Source organism: Talpa europaea (assembly GCF_964194135.1).
Source record: "Talpa europaea genome assembly, chromosome: 9".
NCBI lineage: Eukaryota > Metazoa > Chordata > Mammalia > Eulipotyphla > Talpidae > Talpa > Talpa europaea.
In genome coordinates, this window is record NC_140076.1 from 96,077,088 (window position 1) to 96,104,023 (window position 26,936).

The 26,936-nt window shown below is 36.4% G+C and overlaps 1 protein-coding gene across 3 annotated transcripts in view; it reads right to left on the reverse strand.

The window, feature by feature from the left end:
- Positions 1–5,361: 5,361 nt before the first annotated feature.
- The window catches only part of ARHGAP29 (Rho GTPase activating protein 29), a gene marked incomplete at both ends in the record, with an annotated part of 50,217 nt that continues 28,642 nt past the window's right edge, over positions 5,362–26,936 (reverse strand). For 2 of the 3 annotated variants that reach the window (XM_084243088.1, XM_084243087.1), the window contains 15 exons: positions 5,362–6,248; positions 8,437–8,545; positions 8,690–9,020; positions 10,088–10,320; positions 12,837–12,974; positions 14,231–14,419; positions 14,707–14,846; positions 16,065–16,163; positions 16,479–16,583; positions 16,857–16,996; positions 17,499–17,656; positions 25,078–25,215; positions 25,929–26,120; positions 26,319–26,399; positions 26,497–26,607. In XM_084243088.1, coding sequence (XP_084099214.1) covers positions 5,362–6,248; positions 8,437–8,545; positions 8,690–9,020; positions 10,088–10,320; positions 12,837–12,974; positions 14,231–14,419; positions 14,707–14,846; positions 16,065–16,163; positions 16,479–16,583; positions 16,857–16,996; positions 17,499–17,656; positions 25,078–25,215; positions 25,929–26,120; positions 26,319–26,399; positions 26,497–26,607 — 3,051 coding nt within the window. The remainder of the gene's footprint in view (positions 6,249–8,436; positions 8,546–8,689; positions 9,021–10,087; positions 10,321–12,836; positions 12,975–14,230; positions 14,420–14,706; positions 14,847–16,064; positions 16,164–16,478; positions 16,584–16,856; positions 16,997–17,498; positions 17,657–25,077; positions 25,216–25,928; positions 26,121–26,318; positions 26,400–26,496; positions 26,608–26,936) is intronic. The other variant, XM_084243089.1, reaches the window with a different exon arrangement.

Sequence of the window (26,936 nt, forward strand, 5' to 3'; positions counted from 1 at the left end):
AGAATTCACTGATTCTATACCTTCTCCTGTCTTGAACCACAACAGGTTCTATGGCAACTGACTAGATGAATTATCACAACTTTAAAGAAGATAGTTGGATACAGAAGCATTTTGATTTTGTTGGAAGTAAATCTCAAAAAACGAGTTTCTGATGTAAAATGAGTAAGATACAGGTAACAGCAACTAATACTTGTCAGGCTGAGTCTACAATTGTAAATAAGATCTTACCACACACTGGCTATGACCTGATTTCAAACTTCAGGGCTGCATTCGTATTTATCAGCATCCTCTAGGCAATTAAAAGTTCACTGGTCTATTCACAGTTGCATCAGCTGTTCTTTGCAGTTCTTGAAATGCTACAAGGAAGAGTTCTCATATCCTGTAATGAGTTGGTAGAACCATCTCCATAAACTTGAGGTAGGTTTTCATGTGATATATGGCTCTTATTTATTCACTTAAAGTCAACAATAAACCCAAATAGGACTTGTAAGTCAGAAACATGGACAATTTGTCCTCTTTACTCTATTTTCTTATGTGTATGCTAATTTTATAGAGAACAATTAAACTTGTTGATTGTAAAGACATAAACAGGAAGCATAATATAATGTTTAGTTATTACAGGAAGTCTTAATATTCAAAAATTATTTGCAAATATTAGATTTAAGATAGCACAATAATTTAAAGCATTTGACCTCTACCCCAGTTCTTGTATAAATAAAATCTTTAAAAAAACTTGTGTCCATTTGTTTAAACATTTATAACCATTTAAAAGCTTTTCTTAGTAAACTCATTAGACATATATTTAATAGTCACTGACTTTCAAAAGATCATGAATTTGTCCCTTTCCTCCCTTCTACTTGGGGTTGAGGATTCAACTAGATGACCAGGACCCAGGATTTAAATGGTGAGGTCAGGATTGGTATCACTGGGGCCAGGAATTCATTTGGCCTGGTCCTCAACACAGGCTATGATTTGACTGGCCTGTTAGGGATGTGTGGTCAGGACCAGGTCAAGAATGGCTGAGTATCTGGTATATTTGGGTCTAGGTGGGCCATTGCAACAGCTGGCATTATCAGGAGGTTGGAAAATAAAGTGAGCAAGTAACATATTTAGGATTTTATGAGCCAGATTTCTATGAGGAAAAGGAATTACAAATATGGACAGGACAAACCCTGAAATACTGAGTTAGAACTATAAGTATCGGGATGAACTCAAGGGTTTCAATGTATATGTGTAGATAAACAGACAGACCATGTCTATGTGTATATACACACTGGTATTTGTTTATCTGTGCACCAACAGGGTTTACAAGCAAAGACATTCCAGCAGCAATGAGCACTTTCCAGTTCTTGGTCTCCAATATACTATTTTCCATTTAAAGGAATCAGGGTTCTTTGGAAAAGGGCTAGGGTGGGGAAAAGCCTAAGCTTGGAACAACATGATGTGGCAAGAAAACATGGGCCAAAAAGCCAAAAGTAGAGGTAAGCTTGAAGGGACTTCCGCAGACTCAATCTGAGAAAAGTTCAGTATCTAAGTAAATGACAGTGATATATTCTAACTCACTGATTAATGTATGAATTCGAAAGTCCATACTGATACAAATGAACAAATGGAGAAGGGACTGCTCTTCCTTATGCAGAATTATCAAAGCTTAAGCAAAGATGGACTCACCCATTTGGCAACCAGAATAGTGATAACCGATCCAGGAAAGAATTGTTAATGGACTCAAAACTGGTGACAATTTGATGAGGAACATGGCATTTACATAGTCCCCCAAAAATCTCACAGGTTTTTTTTAATTAACCTTACAAAGGAGAAACCTGACAGGTACTATCCTAATCAAAAGTTAGTTTCCCCATGAATGGGGCAATTTGATATTTTGCATCTCCTCTAATAAGAATACAGCAATATTTCTGACAAAAAAATGTATAACCTGAATTTAGTCATGGGAATTATTAGATAAACCCCATACATCTCAAGTTTCATGGTCATGGAAAAAAAAAAAACCTGAAAAACTATTGCAGATTGAAAGAGGTGAAAGACAAGATAACTAAATCCACATAATCCTGCACTTAGACAACAGAGCAGAGAGGAATATCATCAGGGCAATGTGCAAGATTTGAAAGTGGCCTGTCGATTAAACATATGTTAATCTCCTGGTTTTGATGGTCATACTATGATTACGTAGGAGTGTTCAAGGGTTAAGAAAATATCACTAAAGTATTTAGGAGTAATGGGGCATCATGTCTACAACTTAATTTGAAATGGCTCCAAATTACATTTGATGGATTATATTGAATCTCTAAAATACAAGATCAAAGAACATCTGTATATTTGAAGTTTCCAATCCATGTATATCATAGAACACTCCATTTAGAATGAGTGGCTCTTGATATAGTCTAAAATTTACTCCATGAAGATCTTGTTATATTTAGTCATAGGTACTTTGAATTTTTTAAGCTTTTATTTAAGAGATCTTTCTAAAATCTTTCATTTTCTATTAGTTGCTAATACACCAGAATACAACTGATTTTTGCGTACTGATTATGAATGCTACAACTTTTCAGCACATAACTTTGCATAAGAATGCAGCACATAAACTCATTGGGTGTTACTGAATTGTCTACATATACACTCATATCCATACATTAAGGTAATCTTCTGTCTTTAAGAAAAACCCAAAGAATTACACTGACTATAACTTGTCTTAAAAATATGCAATGGTTGCCACTTAAAAGAATTTTTATAGTGGTACAAATACAATGTTACCTGGAATAGTGTAGTCACAGTACCATTTTTAAACCACCAAGAGAGGTATGGTTCTATTTGCTTCTGAGCTCTCTAGGCAACAAGTCCCTCAGAGGGACCTATCTTCTTCATCTCTGTATCAAAAGAAACACAGTGCCTAAGGTGCATGCAAAGTAATTTTAAGGACTCATAAATTCTAATTAAGTTCTCATAAATTCTAATTAAGCATTTTAAACAAATCTATCTAGGGATGTCATGACCAACCCCTCACAAATGACTTCTCAGAAACTTGAACAATATGCTTTCCAAAAAAAGCTTCCTGATGGTCTGGCAGCTCTAAAAGGATTCCCCACTATTGCCCTTTCCCTTGGCTCAAATTCTTTCCACTTGTCATAAAACAACTTCCCGATGAATGACTGCCACACTCCTGCACAGCAGGGCACAGGGTCTAGTGCGGGTACTCTAAAAACAGCGACATCTTCTTAGGAGATATTTGCTAATTTATGCCCCCAAGGAACTAGAAAGCATCCTAAAACTGAGGGTTTAACCTGGACAAGATGGTCCTAAAGGTAGACAGGAATCAAAGTAAAAGTCTCATTTGCGAGGCTTAACAGTGAGGGAAATAGAGAAGCTAGTTGATACAATACTGTCTTTGGTTTGTCTCATACATTAAAAGAAAACTAAAAGGAATCTAAAAGCATGCTTTCTAATTTGTGAAAATGGTAAATTTCATGTTATGAATATTTTACTATAATAAAAATTTTTTAAGTGCATTTTGTCTTGCTAAACACCATCTGCTACCACGTTGTAATTAGTCATAAAGAGCACTAACAATCAGAATCTTACAGTCCTGTATTTGCGATTTAACTCCAACTGTTATATCTAGAACATATAACTAACCCTTAGTTTCCTTACGTGTAACAAAAGGAATAATGAAATACCTAACCATCAAAGGCTGCTGTGAATGTGAAACCAAATTATTTATGTAGGAACTTAGCAGAGTTCATGGCACACAAAAAATGTTGGCTCTTATTTTCTTTTTAGGTTTTTTAACAATACCAGTCCTTTATATTTTGTACAATGAGCATCACAAACAAGGCTCTAGCACAAAAGGGTAGGTTATTTATTTCTCCCTAGTCCTTAATGCCATGTGGAACTATATATATATATAAAGCTTCCTATAAAGTACATTCATATTATAGTCAAGGCATGTATCAGCCTAAGTGTTAACCACTAATCCATAGTGGTCATAACTAAAGATCAAACAATTTCGGAGATGCTATGAGGAGCTGAAAACATATATATATATATGTGTGTGTGTGTGTGTGTATGTGTGTGTATGTGTATGTATGTATATATGTATATGTATGCGTGTGTGTGGGGTCTGCGTATATACATATATATGTATATTTTAAAATCAATTATAAAATGGCCATACAAAAGCATTTACTACAAATAGAATTCACACTTACAAAAAGAGGCTATTTTATTTTTTGTCCCTTTTTATATCCTATTTTAGGCAAAATGACCAAACCCAGAAAATAAAAGAACTTCATTAGTTCTACAAACTGGGAGTTTTATAAATGATATCAATCTGAACATCTATCTACACCTCTCAAATTCCAAACAATGAGGCTTACTTAACTATACTCTAATAACCAACTTAAATAAATCTTCGCATGATTCAAATGAAACATACATTGTCAATAGTTAAAAGTCTTGGTAGGAAAAGTATATAAAATTATATTCATAAGTGAAAACTTTTCATACAAAAGGAATAGTTTTTTTTTAAAAAAAAACAACAAACAAAAACAACCCAGACAAAAACAAGAGGAAATGCACTGAATTTAAAACTTTTTTGGGGACCATTATATAAAATATCAAAAGGTTCAGAATTGCTGAACAACTATTAAATGTATTAAAACCATCAAAAGTCAAGTAAGACATAACTGAACTATATAATTTAGAAACAGGTTTAAGTGCATTTTCTTTGTATAATTTACTCTCATGTAAAAACTGGCAACTAAGATGCAATTAAATACAGATTTGCAAGACTTTTGGGCATTAGGTAGATATTAAAAACTAAATGAATTGTCAACTGAAAAAGTAAAAGATTACATACATACAATAAAAGCAAATGTGGCCAAAGATGCACTATAAAATTGTGTGGGGAATAAAACGATCATAGGAAAGATCTTTCAGGCACTTGCATTCAGAAACATTTCTTTTATAAATAAGCACTTAGTTTCACTTCAAAAAAATAAATCTGAGTTTTCCCAATTGCACCTATTAGTTGAAAACTACATCATATATTAGGGATACATTTAAATGAATTATTGTATGGGGAAAATCCACTGAACTTTTAAAAAAGTGAGTCCACCTATTTATTCACAACTTCAAAAAACACAGATTTAATTAAGTTCAATTCCAGTGAGGCACAAATATGGCCCTATCAAAACATTCTGCCATTCAATAAAACCAACACAGGATAACACAGTACAACAGCATGATTTGGCAATCCTATGTATAAGGGGCCCCGTCAAAATGTTCTTTCACAAAGCAAACACAAGAACACAAAACAACAACAAAATGAAAAGCTAGATTCTGATAATCCTACACAAACTGTGGAATTTCATCTTCAAGGTCTTCAAACTGTTGCATGCGTTTTAGCCTTGGTCTCTGACAGGTTGGAGGCACATCAGGCAAGCTGTGCTCCTCAGAGTTTTCTCTTGGCTTACTAGTCGGCTGCAGAGGACAAGTGGATATGTTTTCCGAGTCTGGAGTTGGTTGCAGCACGTGTGCCTGTGGAAGGTGAGCTGTGCCATGAGGAGAGGCTGCAGAGGATGCTGCAGGTTTCTCTTCACTGCCTCTTGGGCTGCCAGTGGGAGCTCGAGGTTTATAAAAGGTTGTCCAGTGCTGGGGCTGCAGCGTTCTGGGTGCTCTGACAGAAGTCAGAGGGCACAAGTCAGAGGACCGTTTCTCTGACATTTGTCTTGCTGACCTGACTGGTTCAGGGTATGGCTTACTGGGCTGGGTGGCACTGACTGGGTGGTCCCCGCTGATCCTGATGCTTGTCACCCCTCTTTCCTGGAGGACATTGGGCACAATCACTGCAGTTTTTGCAGCCAAGTCATCCTGTTCATATTCTTTCTCCTGAGTTTTTTGGAGAGTTTGCAGGTCAAAGTCATCAAATTTGGAACAAACAATACTAGGGGCATCTTTCCTATTAACTCCTTCGAAGGCAGGGTTCTTGCAATACTTGTCCAAGTTTACATTTCCCATATTTCTTCCATTTCTCTCAATAGGAGGGCTTGCAAGAAGTAGCAGTCTGTCTACGGGTAAGCTCACAGGTCTGATCTTGATCCTTGGAGGCGGCCTCCCCACACTGTTTGTTTCCCTATCAGACTTCAGAGCAAGCGCCTTGGACGTTTTACAAACAATTTCCAGCTTGTTTGGTACTGATTCAAGCTCCTGGTCTGCAAGCAGACGCACTTTGTGGTCTGCAAAAGGTAAAGGTTTATTTAAAAAGCAAACTTCATGGCAAGTAGGTAACAAGAGTCTAAGTGAGCTATAGATGAACATCACTCAGAAAAACAGGGGCCTTACTTATTTTTTCCAGGTTATTCTCAATTATCTCTGCAGAGGAGTTATATACAGTATTAAAGGTGCACTCTGAATAAAAATGTCAAAATTCTATCTTTATTTAAGTCATTTATTAAGTATTTATGATACATGGTTATAAAATCCAACACAGGTGAGTAAAAACAAAAACACCCGATGAAGTAACTTTTATGCACCACACATGAATAGGGATTTGCTGGTCATCAAAATTTCAATTGGCAGACATTAGTCAATTAACCTCAGGAAAGTTAAGCTAATTCACACACCAACCAAATGCAGATGTGCCAAGGCTGCTAATTCACTCGCTTTTCAGTTATAAAGAACCCACAGTAAGAGTACATCGTATGAGATGCTTAGATGCCCTGAATTCTGATCAACTAATAAATGGACTATAACATTCATCTTGTCAAATTAGGATGAACGACTTTATCTTAAGTAAAACATGCCATTCTCTCCATTTACTCTTTCCTCCCAGACTTACTTTCTCCTCTTTACGGTCTGGCCCCATAGTCATGTTTTCTCAAACTAGAACTTTCAGCCCCTTTAAGTCCTGTCCATTTTTTTTCAGCATTTGCTCTAAAAGTCTCCCATTTCTGGAAAACTCCAGCCCCTCCGTTCAGTCTTTTGGGCTGCGGTGTGTAGACAGAAGCCCATCAGAGTCACCTGTCATCCTCTTTTCCGCTCACCTTCCTTCCAGAGTCTGCTGTCTGCTCTGCCCGGAACTTTCAAGGCAACTGTCTCATTTTGGCTTTCCATGTCCTTCCCCCCAGTTATAGACCATTCTAAGGATCTGACTCATTGTGGCTGGGCTGTAAGTACCCACTGAAGAATATTCTTAGGTTGTGAGGGTAGGCTTAGAGCATAATGGACCAGAGTACAGACTGTGATGCCAGTTGCTGGGTTTAGCACAGGCTGGTGACTTTTACAATGGGCAAGGCAATCTCACTAAGTGTCTACATCTGTCCAAAAATAATTGTATCTGTGTTGACGTGTGGCCTAAATGATCTAATAATGACAATGCTAAAATAACTGGTGTATAATAAGCACTCTGAAACAGTATTTATTGTTATTACTATTTTCAAATTGGAGCCCTAGTTCATGGGTTAGCGAAGTGCACATTTGAAAACAGGTTCAGATCCCATTTATTAGAGGCATCATTTAACCTCTCTCCAATTGTTAGTCTATGGATAGAATGGGCTAACACTACCTATTGTATAGCAAATGGAATCAAACAATAAGCACATAGCTTAGTACACAGCAGGTAGTACTCAATATTTTCGATCCACTGCTTTATTAAACCCTGTTAGGCTAGATCACTTATCAGTTTAATTATACATTACATTGAACATGTATGGCTGCATTTTTAAAACTTAAAGTATTAGTTCTAGTAATTATAGAATTACAGTAACAAATGGAAGCTTTTCTACCAGCTTGATTGCTATCAATCACTGCCAATGAAAATTATCATTCAGTGAAGGAATAAATGATTGCAGTCAAGAAAATAATGGCATATACACAAATATGCTTAATACGTTAAAGGCATGTGACAGATAAAAGCATTTGAAAAAAGTTTTAGGAATTTTAGGGGTCTAAATTTTTTGAATTTTAGGAGCCTAGTTGACTCCTTATGAAGAGTTAGAGGAACTCAATGATCTACAGTAACAAAAGATACTAATAAATGATCTATCATACTACTCAACATGTTTTTGCCTTGCCTTTGATGACAAATAGGAAAACAAATTTCAGCAAGAACACAAAACACACCTATGAACTCCAAGATATCTTTTGATAAGAATGATCATTTTGAAAAATAGCATTCATTTAAATGCAAGGTATATTAAAAGGCCAATTTTTTCATTCACTAGCAAAAGTCCATTTACTAATAAAGCTTTAAAATTTGCTTTAAAAATTTTCATTACAGTAATATTGCACTAGGACATTATATAAGCTTCAGATGTGCATCATTACTGAAGCTTCCTTTTCTGACTTAACTTCTCAACTTGACTTTTAATCAGTGTTTATTGGAACAGTTTTAAGTCACCAAAGGTGTTTTACATGGCCACTTACCAATGAGACATGCATCACATTTTTCTGATGTATTCTGCTTGCGTTCTGATTCCTCAAATGATGTAGCTGGTTCAAAAATTTTGCTTTCACTGTCTGCAGTATGAATCTCCTGTTAAGGAAGAGAAATTTTAAACTTGAAGAGGCAAAACATACCTCAAGATAAACGGTTCAGAGATTTTCAATTATTATCTAAACTACAAGGTTCAATACAACTACAAGGTTCCAGAACAATTCCACAAAGGTCAAAACTTACTTCCTTTGAAGAGAAAAACAGTGACTTCATGGAATGCTCTGGGTCTCTCTCTTCTGGGGATAACAGAGGCTTTGGAAGACAACCTTGCTCAATGGGAAGTGCACCACCAGCTGTACTGCACACGACCACATCCTGGGGCTGCAGGGACCCATCAAAGATCTTCTGTGAGTAGGTAATTAGGAACTCGACCAGTCGTGCTTGATTTGAATATTCAGCAAGAGAGGAGATGGTGACAGGAGCAGCTGTGGGCCGTGGCCTAATGAGACTTGGTCCAAATATTACCCCCAAATTTTTGGAGTTCATTTTATTTTCTTCTGCATGATCTACAACCCTGAGAATTAGAAAACACAAAGCTGTATGAGATGTGCTATTAAATTTCTTTTACTACAGTGTGGGAAGGGTGGAGGACTTCTGCAGAAGTCTAGGAAAAGGATATATTTACTTGATTAAATATTGATGACACCAAATGGAATTTCATAGCATCAGGATAAAATTTAAGTAGAAGAAACTACCACAGTTTTACCAGCAGAAATTTTAAAAGATCCATAAAAACTGATCTATGCTTAGTAGACAGTACATTCTTGCAGGTTTTTATGCTGGAAACTTAAACATCATTGTCAATTTCTCTCTCGCTATCCACAGCCAGTCTTCAAGCCTATTTGATTCTTCCTCCTAAAGATCTCTTTTCTATTGCCACTCGCTCTGCTCTGGCCCCACTTCAAGTTTCATCCCTTTTATTTCTACGACTATTCAAAGAGACCTGAATTGTAGTAAAGACCTTCCCTATAATCTGCAGCCAGAAAGATCTAAAAGGAAAATCTAAGCAAGTTAAATTCCTGGCTCAAAATTCTTTAGTGAGCACAGAAGAATGACAGTGAACTCATCTACCAAGTAGTAAGGCGTTATGAGACCTGAACTAGCTCAGTTCCTGCTACTGCTTGCTATATGCTAGTCTAACCAAATTATTTCCCAAATGCAAAATGATCTTTTATATCTCTGTGTCTATCACCCTCTGCCTTCTGCACATTCTTTGTCATCAAACCACTACTCAGTTCCTCAAGTTTGGCTCAAGACTACCTTCCCTATTCCCTTATTCCCCAATCTCCCTCTCCCCATCTTCTGCATACTGTGCACATTGCTGGTAGAACAAGAATGATGCAGCATTGCACTTGTCTACAGGTCTGCCCCCCAAGTTGACAAGCACAACAGCTGACAGTCACTTTCATCCTGTTTTCCCAGTCAGAATCTGGTCCATAAGAGGCATGTGAGGGAACGTCTGCATGAGCATATATTCAATGGTACACTTTATATTATGTGTATTTTACCATATTTCTAATAAAACAAAACAAAACAAATGAAACCCTCAGCAATTATCCACCTACTAAATGAAGTTCTTACCGCTTAAGATGTACTATGAGGTAATGAAGGCTGTTCAAATTTGATGCTGGCAATTGTCTTAGAAGATCTTTGCTTTTCAGAAGAATTCGGTTTATTTCTATACATGTGCTTGAACACTTTTTGTCCTCAGGATGATCCTTTTTTGTCTCTTGTTCTTCATTTATACGTTGGATCTCTTTTGCAAGGTCTATAAATTCTTTGTACAATCGGAATAAAATAAATGGTTCTGGGAGCTAAAGAAATAAAATTACATTAAGAATGTCATTCTGTTCATTTTTCCTCCTGCTAATAATCAATTGAAATGGTGCTTAATGGTTTAGCATGTCCTTAGAGTAACACAGTGTAAGATCAATCCACATTTAGAAATGTCCATTTGTTTGCTACGGATATAATCTGACATCACTGCTAAAAGTTAAATGTGTTAAATAGGAGTTAACTCTAAATCTGAAGGTGCACTGATGAGATTTAATAACTTGGATCTTTCCTATACCTATTACATTCTTAACTGCTCCAAAGTTAGTACATCTTCAACTCTTTTACTGAAATAAACCCAGGATAATGAACAAAATAAACCAAATTAATTAGGAAAAGCTTATATTCTGACTTTTATTGGTATAGGGGAGGCAGTAAAATGCTATAGAGTCTTTGTGTTTTACTTGGGTCAGAATAAAGATTAGGCTAAGAAAATAAGGTTCATAATAAAGAAACTATCTATATTTTATTTATCTAAATTTTAAATACAACCTGGATTGCCATAAGTAGGTCAAAGGGTATGCCACCTTGATCTGTGTACTGCCATAACTGAGTTCAACATTTCCACTTGTTCAGTGATGCCTTTGGTTAGCTTATGTCCTAGACTATCTGTGGTGAGGCAGCACCAGCTTCTCCGCTTTCCCCTGCTGATCCCAAAGAAGGGAAGCCTTGGTGTCAATTTCTACCTCCCACTGCTCTAGGATCTGAAGGTGGTCACTTAACCTGCTTGGAACTTCAAATTTCCCAAATGGCATGTAAGTTAAATGAAAGCTACTCTCTAATATCCTAAGATTTGAGTGTGGCTTCCACCCTGAAGTTCTGATCTCACAGTATTCCTCAGATGAATGAAAGTTGATTATATTAGAACAGAATGAATGCTGTAAAAGAAGCAGAGAACAAGAGTTCTTAGAAATTAAAGCAATATATCAAAAATGAAATAGTTTCCAGTAGGAGTGAAAGATAAAGCTGAAGAAACCTCTTACAAAGTATTAAAACAAAAATTGAAAAAAAAAAAACAAAAACCAATAAAGAACAAGTACAAGCTGTCAAGCATTTAAATAGACGTTCCAGAAAGAAAGGAGAGGACATGAATTACAAAATAAAAGTTCCAAGAACTAAAGAACAATTAACTAGAATGATAGCGATTATGGAACACCCAAAATGGTGGCTGAAAATAATCCACACATCAAGGCATTATCAAGGATAGTAGGGAGAAAAAGAAGACTATACAAGCTGTTGGAGGGGCAAAAAAAAAAAAGGTGATACACAAAGTAGGAATGAGAAGAATTTCAGGCTTCAAAGAGAACAATAAAAAATGCCTTCAAAATTCTGGAAAAAATAACTTCCAGCCTAGAATACTACAACCTTTCAAACTATCCACAGTCTTTCATTTCCAGTCAAGAAAGTGGAATAAAGACATTTACAGATAAATATGCTTTCAAATATTTACTCTTATTCCATCTCACTCAAGGACAGGTATACAGAAACAGAGAAATCAAAAACAGGAAGGCCTCACGTTTGCCTCACAAAAGAGGAGGAGAAATCCCAGGATGACAGCTATTCACATTAAAAAAGATGCAGATGGAGCAATAGAACTCCAGAGAGGGACATGTCAAGGACTGTTACTATGTCCTCTGTAAATGTAATTGTCTCTTCTATTTCACCTGAGCACAGAAAGCAGCTGAACATGGCCCAAACATTTTTTTTTTAAACTTGGCTCATCATGACAATGTACTGATTTGTTCCTACAATCCCTTCATGAGCTGTTGCCTAAGCCATGATAGTTACTGATTTCACCCACAGAAGTGTTTTCTTTGAATCTACACCACTAATCTTAACTACAGGCACAACAGTGAGGCACAGAAAGTATGGAGCAGGTGACTCCCTGACCATCTTATTTCTTCGGAACTTCCAGGTCCCAGCTATATAGGATAGTCCTGCCTAATGCTCCAGAATCCATGCATAACCTTACCCAGTGACTTCCTTCAACAGCTTTTTTAAAAATATCAATGAAGGTAAAGCGAGACTCTGACTCAGACACTGATCTACTTACTGAATCCTTTACTTAACAGTGTGAATGATGGCCTTTCCTTACACAGCTAGATTTAAACTTCTTGATCAGTTTTCCAAAACCTGATACAATGGTTAGGAATACACAGTATGTATTAAAACTAGCAAGAAAACAGAATTAAGAAGGTAAGGAAAATACCATTCGGGTGGGGTTGAGGACTGCAACTAGGGAGGGGCACACAAGTTCTTCTATTAAGTATAGTAATGTTCTATTTCCTTAAGTTAGGTGATGCAAAAAGAGTGTGTTATTATTACTGATTGGTAAACTCTTCATAAATTTTATATACCCCCTAATTGGCACATCAATACTTAGAAAAACACCAATATGGTCGTGTTAATGAAAATGAATACAAAGGAAATGTTATCAGCAAAAACATATTTTGGTTCTTTTCTACTTAATGGTAGGTTTCAAGGGTAAAATCTTTACCTGTCGAAGGTATAACTTCAAGACGTCACAGATGTCATGTGAACTAAATTCTGAAATGTCTACCAAATGCATTCCATTTTCCAAAGCTTGACACAGTTTATCAGTTTTTATTTTGTTTCCACATACACGATAAATTCCCTTTGAGAAGAAGGGGAAAATTTGTAAAATTCTGCTTTATTACAAAAGGCTAAAATGCAGATATGTGAATATATTTGAAATGTCTCCTTCCATTTTTATAAGTATTTTAGAAAAGCACTAATGTTAGGGGGAAAAGGATGTCCTAAAGCCAATTCCATACAGGCTTTGTGGACTCCACCCCCAGCCCAGGCCAAAGCCAAAGACACTGGGAACTCCAAATCCCATCACCACCAAAGGGAAGGTGGCTGGGACCTGAGGGTGGGGTTAAGCAGCCAGGTTGGTATAAAGCCAGATACTTGGGCTTTGGAGGGGTTCCCCCATTTTGGCTCTCTGCCAGCTTGCAGGGTCCCGCCAGCCCTGAGAGTGCCTTTGGGTTTCCAGGTCGGCGAATCGGGTAGGACGCATTAAAGACTTTATTTCCCTATTTTCTCCCTGAGTTGTACATTTTCCTTATTTCCTTTTCCCTTGTAAATAAACCTTTTATTAACCTTTTGTGTATGCCTGTAGTGGAGTATTAATAGGTCCCTTTTAAGCACGCGGGTGAGGACCCACAGCCAGGCAACCCACTCAATATCAGGGCTACCCGTGACCAACGCAAGAAAAATTACTTTGGGCTGGTCAACCATGGGTGAAGCTTAGAAACCACGTTGGGCGCCAGCTGCTATAGGGCAGCCCTGATATTGAGTGGGTTGCCTGGCTGTGGGTCCTCACCCGCGCGCTTAAAAGGGACCTATTAATACTCCACTACAGGCATACACAAAAGGTTAATAAAAGGTTTATTTACAAGGGAAAAGGAAATAAGGAAAATGTACAACTCAGGGAGAAAATAGGGAAATAAAGTCTTTAATGCGTCCTACCTGATTCGCCGACCTGGAAACCCAAAGGCACTCTCAGGGCTGGCGGGACCCTGCGAGCTGGCAGAGAGCCAAAATGGGGGAACCCCTCCAAAGCCCAAGTATCTGGCTTTATACCAACCTGGCTGCTTAACCCCACCCTCAGGTCCCAGCCACCTTCCCTTTGGTGGTGATGGGATTTGGAGTTCCCAGTGTCTTTGGCTTTGGCCTGGGCTGGGGGTGGAGTCCACAAAGCCTGTATGGAATTGGCTTTAGGACATCCTTTTCCCCCTAACACTAGGTGCCAAATGAGGTAATTGTTTTCCTGATAAAACCTAAATAAATTCAGTTACTTATTAAGAAATGAGAACACTGTTTTCCTTTAGTCTTTTTAAAATCTTAATTTTAAGAACTGGAAGGTACCTGTAGACACAAGGCTCGGTTTTCAATCTCTGAGGCACATATTTTGAGTATAAAAGGAATGCCATCTGGTTCCTTTTTAGCAACTTGTGTGAATTCGGCTCCAAATAGGTGTATTTTCCCCAGAAGTTTCTGGTGACCACAAATGATGACTAAATTTTCTAAACACTTCCGGTGACAGACAAGAAGACACTACAAAAAATGATAGTTTAAAACTGGTTAACTCAACTTAAAACTTATTTACAACTGGGCAAACTACAGGTAGAACGGTAGTAACACAACAAAAATGAATTTAAAAAGTATTACTTGTGGCACCTGAAATACATTTAAGAACAAGCCGAAATATAAAATTTTGAAAGGTACATTGTAATTCAATTTAATAAAAATATATTTGTAAAGGGTGCTAACAACTAAAACTAACAAGAAAAGTATAAAGCAATAAGCATTAAAAGGCTAATATAATTCCAGAAAGATCTTACCTCTTCACATTCAACACCTTGAAATACTACAATGCCTTCACAATCTCTACATTTAGTGGGGGATCTCAATTTGCGAAACTTGTGAGTGAGAGCTGCCTTTGACATCAGTATTTTCTTAAATGTTCCAAGGGAATTGGGTCCTTGCAACAGAAATAGATTAACATATAAGAACTGTTAAAGATAACAGAAAAATTATACTACATGATACTGTGTTTTGAAAAATCTTTACACCTTAATCTATTATAAAAGCCATTATATTGAAGCTGAAACATCAAAATAAGCATCCAATTTGCAAGGCATAAATATATCAAATATTTTAGCTATGAGTAAAAGTCAACACCAACCCAATAAACAACCCATTCTAAAACAGCATGGTATGATGTTTCCAGAATCTGCAAATTTGTAACTCTTTTTATTAATATACTTTCATTAAGCTGGAAAGGTGGCATTACATTCTTTTAAATGTCCCTGTAGGACCTCCCTGGTGGCACAGGGGATTAGTTCTCAGAACTATGAAGCTATGGGCAGCGACTACAGCACAACTTTGATGCCGGCCAGGGAGCTAACACACATGGCACAGCAGACCTCTCCTGTCTCACACCTGCTGCTCCCCTCAGCAGTGTATTTCAGTAGATCTGCCTGTTCGGCTCCCCACTCTGTTGAATCCTCTCACCTCCCCGCAGTTCTGGCCTATACCCCAGCTCTTATATGCATAAATAAATAAATCTTTAAAAAAGGTCCCTATAAAAGTTGCACAGAAAACCAGCTGCATGTGTCCACCTTTTCTTGCATTAAGAATAAAGCTATTATTAATTCACTATAAAATTACAGATAGTTATGTATCAATATTACACCAGAGGTCAGATATTCATATTTAGGAAATCATGCTGAAACAGGTATCTGGAGGTAGCAAACATATTTCAAGTCATTAAGGTAACTGGCTTGTCTATCCTTCAACACCCACAACTGTCTTTGTTCTCAGGAATTATACTTATTCACTTTTCCTGCCTTGCTTTTTCCACTATTTCTTTACAAGAGGGTTTTTCATAAAGTCTCACATACTAGTTACATATTAGGTTACTGAAAAAAAGATCAAAATATCTAACCTTATTTATTTTAGCACCATGCTAATAATTTCAGATCTAGCAGTTCTGCTTTTTCTTATACTTGTATTTGTAACATTTGATTATTACACAATCAACCCATACTGGTACATTATTTCTTAGGATATATTTAAGTCATTAAAATGTATTTGTTTAATATGTTGTAATTTTTAAAATTAATCTATTTTCCTAATATCATGCAGTGCTACTGATTGAACTTGGTGTAGTGAAAACTCATAAAAGCAAATGCAATACCTGTTTCTGAAGGAGACGGTGGTTCTCTTTCATCTAAATCATCTGCAGAAGACATAGTCCCACTGGATGGAGTTCGTGGTAGTTTTCGATGGAAGTCTCCTAAAAGATAATTGTAGATACAACTGTCTGAACATTTACTGGAAAAATTTAGAAATGGATGATAACATATTTTTTGACTAATAGAGCCAACTCTTTTATTAACTTGCTTCCAATCTCAGACTTCTGGATACAGGATGATAGATGGTAAATATATTAAGGGTTTATTTTATTATTTTTCATTATGCTATACTATGTACGTTCACATTCCTCTTTATGAAACAACAATTCATTAGAAAAATAGTTTAAAAATATCCCCAAAAGGAGTATTTTAATTTTCCACTTAATTCTCAGTCCTAGACTTAAATACAAATGTACCTGGACTTATAGATTCTGAATCCAGAGATCTAGATTCACTGCTTCCTCCGGTGCTCTCAGAGTCACTAAACATCCCAAAAGTCCATGACCTTATAAAGGAAGGACCTTTAAGAAAAGAATATTTAAAGTCAAACTTGGCTAGAGATGGATTTCATAAGGCAAAATACTGACATGATTATAAAATGAGACAAGTCCAATTTCTTTAAACAATGGTCAACAATCCACTTTTAAGACAGGGATAGCACTTACAACTGTGAATAAGGTCTCATAAAATTCCAATTCAAAGCCTGATTTTTATTTCCAGATTTGAAACTCATTTAACAACCAAATTTATATAATTTGAGCTTTCATAAATCAATGTTCTTTAATTTGAACAACCTGTCATATCTGCACTGTTAGAGCATCTGTCATCTTCAATCTTATTAGAATTGTCGGGAAGGCGTACAACATCTTCCATAGAGTCGGTAGGTCCATATCCAGATGTATGAGGACTATTCATTAATTGCTTATTTACATTCCTAAGAAAAACCAAACAAACCAATCACTGAGAAGAATGACAATCTGTTTATTTTATTCTATTTTCAGAAAAATCTATTAAGTTAATGAATGCACTGTAAATATTAAACTATATTGACTGGGTCAATTTCTTAAAAAGAGATGTTAATAAAACCCATTATTTGTATTTATAAGGCTTAAACAGAAAAGAACAGCAAAAGCAAAGCCTGTAATTCATGTCATAGTTAAACTTTTCTAATATATAGTAATCTCTGTACAACATGTGGTTTAACTATATGTACATTTGACATAGATATGCCTAAGATTTGCCATTCTCAAAAGATTTCTAATCACTGTTAAGATGAAAAGCTTTACACTTAAATGAGTTATATCTTATATAAAGAAATTCAAAAATTTTAAAGTGAATTAGGCTAATGTTATAAAAGATACTAACATATGTCAGATATGAACTCTAGCCATGAATGTTTTATCTCTTTAAATAGTCATCTATATATTAATTCTCACCCATCAACTTTTTCTTCTTCGCCTGAATTTGTGGCCTTGACAAATTCACTGTACTCTTGGCCTGGGTCGTAGAGCTTGGCATTATCACAGAGAGACTGTAAACTATTTGCAAGGGAGGCAGCCTGTAGGTGCTGCATCTGGAAGAGGTTAACTGTTACCTATGGTTGCAAACAGAGACAAAGGCAAACATAACTCATGTTATACAGATGCTATGTAAATATACATCTATTTCAAGTAGGCAGCACCCAGAAAAAAGCAGACAATGCTGAATATCATTGTGAGCATATTAGGTTGCTTGATTTTGTGTAAGGTCTAGATCAGGAAAGAAAAAGTAATCCTATATCTACTCCTGACTGACTCCAGAAAAACAGACTTTAAACAGAAAAATTCAGCAGTTCATGATTTTAAGAAATGCATTGTGCTTTTGAGGATTCCAAGTTCTGTACTATGATAATCTGACCACAATTATCTAAACTGTTAAGTGAAAAAATGTGTGTGGGGGGGATTCCAGAGTACAAATATTTTCACTTTCACTTTATTAATCCTATAAAAACAGAAATACCTTGTTATTTATAAGCATTCTACAGTACTCAATTTTTATAATTAGGAAATATCTTGAATCTATTCAAAACGCAATATTCCAGATTTTCCACAAATGCCTAAATACATTATCACTACTACTACAGTAACAGCAGTAGCAACTGATAAGTGCTTACAATATGCCACATCAAACCATGAATTAATTTAATGTTTACAAAAGCCTAGGCATTGGGTACATTATAGTAAATAGTCCTCATAGATTTTATATTCTCCTGAGGATGGTATCTGAACAAATGAAGTTAATACAATTTATGGTACTGAAAACTGCTATGAATACTGTACAAGACCATCAAATAATGGAATACAAATAGGTCTGTGTTTGCAAAAGGGCACTTTTGACACAGTAGGTTAGTGAAGGCTTCTCTGGGACCTCATGTAAAAGATTCAATGCAAAGTTTCAGGAAGTAGACCAATGCAGGGTCTCCCCAATGGCCCAGGGGTTAAGTCTCTTCATAGCTTTCACCACTACAGCCTGTGTTTGATCCCCAGCCAGGGAGCTAACCCACATGGCGCAGCAGACTGAGCCTGTCTTGACCGCTGCTCCCCTCAGCAGTGTATTTCAGCAGATATTCCTGCTCTGCTCCCCAACTCTCTCTCTGGTGAATTCTCTCACCCATATCTCTGATCTACACCCCACTTCTTCTATGAATAAATAAGAAATCTTAGGGAAAAAAAGACCAATGCAGACAATGGAAGAAGTAGTACAAATACCCTAGTGCAAAAGGGCAAAAGTGAGTGAGAAACGTCAATATGTTGAAGCTCATGGAAAGTATATGGAAAGAAGTGGAGCTTCAGTCTGAGAAGAAGCCATCAAGGGATGAAATCACCTAAACCATGGTAGAGTCTAGATTTAAGCATAATAGGAAGTTGGTGAGGAGCTATACAAGAAATTGATTTCTTTTTAAAATGCCACTCTGGCTCCTGAGTAGGGAATGTACTTTTGGGAAGTGATACTGAATGAATGCTACATTTTGACTGACTTAATGTTATTTCAAAGACTGCCATGTTTCCTCTTTATCTCTTGAGAATTAGATGATGTGTTAAACTTCTAATAGCTTTTAAGTCCATTCCAAGAGAGATAGGCATCTTCCCTAAGAATAACTGAGACTTAGCAAAATAGTATTTAAGGGCCTCCCCTGCTGGCGCAGCGGTTGAGTGCTGGGCTGCGAAGCTGCCCACAGCCTCTGCAGCACCGGTTCGATCCCTGGCCACCAGGCAAGGGTCCCGCATGGTGCGCAGACCTCTCCTGCCGCCCGCTGCTCCCCTTAGCAGTGTACTTCGGTCCTTCTGCCTGCTCTGCTCCCCGCTCTGGCTCTGGTGAATTCTCTTACCCTCCCGCGCTTCTGACTGTACCCAGTGCTTAAATAAATAAATCTTTAAAAAAAAATAGTATTTTAAAAGTGCACATAATAGATTTGTTCCCCATTCTGTCTCTGGTGAATCCTCTCACCGTCCCGCGCATCTGGCCTGTACCCCTTTCTTGTATAAATAAAAAATTTTAAAAAAGTGCACATAACAGAATAGCTTATTTGTGCCCTAACTCTTCCAAGAAACATAGGAAATTCAAGCTGCTTATGGTAAAGTTTAAGTCCAGCAACGGGCTGTCATGAAATTCTCCAGTTAATGGTAAACTGAACTTACTCCTTGATATGAAGAATAGCTCTCGATTTTTAAAATTCTTTAAAATGAACTGTATGAATCCAGTTTTAAAAACATCAATTAAAAAGTTAAATGAATATAATGGAGTAACTGGTTCATCTGCTGAAAGTTTATCTTTGGGTATTTGTTAATAATAAAGACTTAAACACTAATAAATACTGGTAACCCAATCTTATTTTCTCTTTTCCCTAAAGTATTCAGCTTCCTCCCTCACTTAACAGAAATGCTAGAGTGAGGTCTCCATGGATTGGACCCTACAGGATTTGCTGATAAATACCTCAAAAATCACCTGTTAATCCCTTAATCTACTTGAGTTACAGACTTACTGAGTCTTATTTCTTCTAGGTCCCCAAAGTGTAGCATGTGCAATGATACAGATGAGAATCAAAAATCATAAAGGGGAAATGACAAGGTGAATACAGCAGTAGAAAGCATTATCAGTTGAGGTCATACTGTAATTTTGCTTATTTTCTGGTATTGCCCACTCAAGTACAAAGGACTTCCTACTTTATGCTCAGCTTTCATTGTCTACAACTAATTTTTAGTGACTCCATTGGTACACTGATAAGTATACATTTTTCTGAGAGCTGTTAAAAGACATTTTCTTTTCCTTTTTTTTAAAAAAAGATTTATTTATTTATTTATACAAGAACCGGGGGACAGACCAGATATGCAGGAGGGTGAGAGGATTCACCAGAGACAGAGCTGGGAACAGAACAGGCAGACTGACGAAATACACTGCTGAGGGGAGCAGCGGGTGCGACAGAAGTCTGCTGAGCTATGTGGGGCCCTCGCCAGCTGGCCCCGATCGAACCTGCACTGCAGAGGCTGTGGGCAGCTTCACAGCGTTGTGCTCAACTGCCTGCACCACCAGGGGAGGCCCTCTTTTCTCTTTTCCTTTTTTTTGTGGGACCCTCGCAGGCAGCCGGGGAACGAACCGGCACTGTAGAGGCTGCAGGCAGCCTCGCAGCCCAGCGCTCAACCGCTGCGCCACCAGAGGAGGCCCCTCTTTTCTTTTTTTAAAAAGGATTTTATTTTTTTATTTTTGCAGAGAAGAACTGGGGTGTAGGGTAGAGATATGGGGGATGACAGTATTCACTAAAGACAGAGTAGGGAGCCAAACAGGCAGATCTGTTGAAATACACTGCTAAGGGAACAGAGGGTAAGAAAGGAGAGGTCTGTTGTACCACACTGGTTAGCTCCCTGGCCAGGGATCAAATTCAGGTCATGGGAGGGATAGTGCTGAGACTTAACCTCTGGGCTACCAGGGAGGCCCTGCTGAAATAAATTTTCCAGATGATCAAATCAATGGGAAAAGTTTCTCCCATATAATTTAGCAGTAATTAAAAAATGTACTTTTGTTCAATATAATTTTTATCCTATATATTTTTTAAAGATAAATTTATTATCGAATGTTTTAAAAACAAAACAAAAGGAAAAATCCCTGCTCTAATTTCTACCATTCTTTAAAGCCTACTGATTAAATTAGTTCTTCCATGACTGACTCATGGTCATTTCTTCTTCCCTTTACTTAGTAATATAATTATAATCTACATCTGACACCTTTTAGTACTGCATAATAATTAAATATTCAGAAATAATCTTTGATGCTCATGATGTAAGTTAAAATTTTGCTGGGATGGGAATCTGATTTTTGTATTTTCCTCATGAAGTAAATCTAGCTGAGTGTCTAAAATATTTATATCTCAAATGACTTTTTTTCTTGCAATCACATCTGTAACGATACATGCAAGAGTCAAAATTAAAAAATTTTAAAACAATCTGAGAGATGGTGTTCAAATGTAAGTCACCAAAACCCTCAAATTTTGCTTTTGTTAGAGGAGTAGAAATAGAGAAAATAAATCTGAAGAAGTCATGGTCCTTACCTAGTATGTTAGGTTTACTATCTGCTTGCATCTGCATGTGAAAAATGCCACATAATCCACACAAAATAAGTAAAATTGACTGATTAAATTGGTTCAAAATAACTCTAGCAAGTAAGAAATTTTACTCACATACACATATACAGACATATATGCATGTACAAAATATCTCTGTAAATTGTCTCTACATATTATATACCATCGTGATTTTCATAAATTTGGGTATTTGATGAAGTTTGGAGAACTGTTCAACTCAAAGTCTTCTTTACACACTGATAGACACTGCTCTCCAGTTTTTCACATGTGCTAATTCTCTCTCCCTTGCCATTTAGATAAACATTTTAAAAAATAAAGTAGTACTACGAAAGTGTGGTCTCTCCTCTCTGTCACTTGTAAACTGGATGAGAAGGAAATCCCAGGCATACCAGAAGTTATGAAACTATTATCATTTTAATTTACATTCAGGATAGACAGCATCCAACTTGAAGGCAGGGATGAGGGTTGGGGTAGCCATCTTGCATGGTGTGATCCTGAGTGATTCTTTCAATTTCTAGAAATCAGAAACCCCATCACAAAATGAAAGGGGCATGATCAGGTTATCTTGAATATTCTTTTTGACTTCTAAGCTGTTTGGGATCAGAGACTTTGGAACCTCTATTTAATGTGTGATACTTTTAAAGCTTCTATTGCCTTGAGCTCTTTTCTTATAAATGTGTGTGTGTATATATTTTTTCCTCCTGTTCTGCTGTGCATTTAAATATATCTTCCTATAATCCAGATGCCTCAAAACAGATGACTGGATCAAGAAGATGTGGTACATATACACAATGGAATACTACTCAGCAATGAAAAAAGTTAAACTCATGCCATTTGTAGCAAAATGGATGGAACTGGAAGGGATCATGCTCAGTGAAATTAGCCAGAAAGAAAAAGAAAAATACCAAATGGTTTCACTTATAGGAGGAATGCAGAGGATACAAATAAGGGATCAGAAAAAAAAAGTTATTATAATAAGGTGACAATTAAAATCAACAATTAAAATAAACCAGACAGTTTGAAGGTGCGGGGGTGGGGAGAAAGAAGGGAGTAGGATCAAAATGGGTGGGAAGAGTACAAGGGACTATAGCAATGATGCATGGGTGAACTGGTGGTGGGAATTTCATGGGAACTGTAACTGAGATGAGAAAGCATACATTGTAAAAAAATGAATGATGTAAAAAAATATATATATACAAAGAAATAAATCAGCATAGTCTAAAGTGGAAAAAAATAAATATATCTTCCTATTCAATAGTCCCTTCCCCATTAGCAATAAAAAGCTTCTCAAGGATATGATTTCATTTCTTGCTTTTATTCTGCCTCAGTTTCTCCAAGATCTCTTCTGAACTGTGGACACCAAAAGTTTCATCACTTTTTCACAAGTTTTACCACCCTTACCCAAAATCACATAACTTGTCCTGTGTTCTAAGAACTTGGAAAGATGCTGTCAGGGGTCAGTGTGAGCCTCTCCTTATAAAAGAGGTGCTGCAACAGCTACAGTAATGGCCTCAAATATGTCACAACATTTTGTTTAAAAGCTCGCTTGGCATGGATGGCTATTGTGATACAACCTTGTCCCTGGACCTAAGGATGGACGTGGTTTCTCTGGTTCCTTGTTCTGGCATTTCTCTTGCTAGTCACGCCCACTTTCTCAAGCATCTTGGCACTGGAAAGGAGGTGAGTGAAGGCCTGAGTACCCAGTCTAGCCCTAAGCTACCCATCCAAACATTCAAGGCAAACAAAATTTAAGGAGGGTATCTGATTCATATGGAAGTTAAGCTTATGTTCTCTAGTCTCCAATGAATCCACCTAAAGATATTAGATAGAATGTGTGAATCAGCTGTCACAGGGGGAAAAATGGTGGCAGGTAAACGTGGGGAAAAAAAAAATCCTAAATATGGTGCAACAGACCTCTCCTGTCTCGCCTGCTGCTCCCCTCAGCAGTGCATTTTGTCGGTCTGCCTGTTCTGTTCCCCGCTCTGGCTCTGGTGAATTCTCTCACCCTCACATGCTTCTGACTGTACCCAGTGCTTGTATAAATAAATAAATAAATAAAATCTTTAAAAAAAAAAAAAAAGCTAAATATGACCAATTCAGTGGGGTATGCTTCCTGTTATTTTGTCTGCTACTATGTTTCCCAGCCAATACTTAGCTTCTGTTCAAAGACATGTGACTACAAGAGATGGGGGAAAAGTTTCTCATTTCTTTTTTACATATCTTCTCTTCTGCCCCAGCCCTGAAACATGACCCATGCCGTAAGATGTGGTCCTGTGGCAGATGTCAATGATGGCAGTAGCAGATGGACAGATATCTAAGATTCTGAGGGGAATTCTCTATGGCAAAGGAATTGCGATTGGAAGAGTGAGAGGAATAAAATCCTTATTATTCTTTTTCCCTTTTTATCATTCCCCAACTTGACCCTTAATAGCAGCAGAGTAGGTATACTTTTCTAGCCAGAAGACCTACAAGGTAGCCACTTAGGAGCTAAAGGGTGAATCTAACTAGATGAAATGCCTGATAAAATTTAAAAAAAATCAACATTTAATACAGGTAATAAAGAAGACCCCGGGTCACATAATATAATACTGAAAATGTCCAAGATATAATCCAAAATTAGTTGTTATATGAAGATGCAGGAAAATCTCAACAACTCACAAAAGAATAGAGATCAACACTGAGATGACTCAACTATTTGAGTTATCCAAAAAAGACTCTAAAGCAGCATTGAAAGAAATTAGGGGCAAACAACCTAGAAATATAGAAAGACTGAAGTTTCAGCAGAGATATGAAAGATATAAAAAAGGAAATGTTACTGCTGAAAAAGATCTTAAAAACAAAGTTATTGGATTTATTATTCAGGTAAATGGAAATAAATAAAGGAAAGAATCAGTGTTACACAAGTGTTAAAACTTGTGAAATGTACACAAAAAGGTTTATGTATCTAAATTTTTTTACCAAATTCTTTTTATAGAGGCAAATGAAAACACTTGAGAGAAGTATGCTTTATCTTCAGACGACTCGTTGGGCTCAATTTTAATATTTAGTTTACTCAAATTCTGATAAGAATAAGTTGCATTGCTAAAAGATATCTCAGGGATGAAATCTATTTTGTTAACCAAGCCAAGAAAGACAGTGGACTAGAGGCAATTCCAAACTCTCATACTTCAATAGTAATTGAACAATCATTAATCCATGGGGGAAAGAGGGGATCGAGATAAAATATGTAACTCAAACCATATACTACTATTAAAAACTGAAAGTCAGTTTTCACTCTAAATGTTCCTTATGCTCAGAAATTAAATCCCATAAGTATCATGACTCATCTGGCAGCTCCTTCTCTTTTGTAGATACAGACTTTTTTTTCCCTCTTGCCTTCAAAAACTGAAGGAATTACTTACAGCTTTCAGAGTAAGATCACACTGGAAAACAAGTTTCCGAAGCTGAATTAAGATTTCTCTTTTGGCGTTTTCTAGATCATTTCGTCTTTCTTCAACGTTTGTCACACAAACTTTGTAGAGGTCATTTGCTTCTTCTACCTTTGGGAATACCCAGGGGAAAAAATAAGACTGATTGCTAGAATCTATATTTTAATACAAACACTTACTGTAGAAAGCTCAACTTTAAAAGTCTTTATGCGTGAAATTTCTAAAATCTGTTTTAAATAGAATATTTCTAAAGGTAACAATCTGTTTTGGTCAGTAATTCAAGGGCACCTGACTTTAATGGACAATTATATATGATTTATAATTAGTATAATATCTGTCCATAAAAGGTTCACTTCTAATCATATTTACCATTTGAGATTATAATCTTAAAGAATTTCTTTATCAAATCGTATTTCATAAATAATATAAAGTTCCAGCCTAATCTTTTAAACAGGTCCTAGGATTAGTACACATACATGGTTTCCTAAAAGGTAGACTTTTTCAATCAAGTAAAAAATATTAAACTACTGCCTTTTCTAAGAAAGCTATTGTATAAACAAACCCATAATTTCCTAAGAATCTGCAAAAGTCTCTTTGAATAGTGGTTCTCAAAGTCAGATCCACAGCAGCATAGCCTAGGAACTCGTAAGAAATATAAGCTGTCTGGGCCCCCTTCCAGGACTGGCTAAATCAAAAACTCTATAGTTAGACAATCTGCTTAGACAAGTCATCTACATGATCCTCATGTATGCTGAAGTTGGATAACAAAAGCCTTAGCAGATTATAGCTAGTTCAATTTGCAAATAACAAAATGAGGTCATTACTTTTTGCAGAGCCTCCTCCTCCAGTCTTCTTTTTTTTTCTAGCTGCTTGTTGGGATTTTTTACTAATCCACCACCACTTGAGCAAAGATGCTCCTCTTCTGCACGAAACATGGAAGATTTAGCTTTTTCATACTCATCTTGACGTTGCATGCATAACAATTTTGCCTTTTTAAGAGCAATCTCTGTTTCAAGCTACACAGAAAAAAAAAGTGTTAAATACAGAAGAAAAAACCTGTGATATATAAATTTCTTTAGGATATTTGGCAAAATAGTTAAGAAAGAATTTAGAAAAATTACAGAGTATGCATTTCTCAGGGAAGATGCATATTATGTACTGCAGATGATGAGAAATATTCAAATTGGTAGATGAAACTCCAGTATAATACTAACCATTTTATTTTGTTCCTGTTTCCAAAGTTCTTTTAATTCTTTCCTTTGCTTTTCCATTTCATTCTTTCTCCCAAGTAGAGGCTGTCAAGGATATTATTTTTAAAAAGAGAAAAAAAAAGCTGTTTTCTAAAGGTATGGTGTTTAAAAGAAAAAAGTGTCTTATAATGCAAATTTTTACCTGCACAAATTTGTTGGCTTGGAGAGCTCCAATTGTCTGTTGTAAAAGGTGGCTGCTCTTTATATCATTAAGAAGAGCATTGGTAAACAGAGACTGCAATGGCATAAATTCCTAAAATTTAAAAGTAAATTTTTCAATGAAATGGCACAAGAGTTCTAGAGCCCCTACTACCTTTTTTTCCCCAAGTTTGAAGTTTTTTTCAGAAGAGTGATTAGTCCTAAATAGGACTATATGAGAAAAATATTTATGAAAACTAATTATAATCATCAAGCTAGTTAGCAAAATTAGTAGCTAACAAGACAGTATCTATATAAAATGATAAATTTCTTAATTTTTCTCAATGGGTACCTATGTAATTTAAAAGGATTTTATTTTGTCAGTAAAAACATTAACATTTAAGTTCTTTCCAATATTAACCATGATGTTTTCTGATTTTGCAA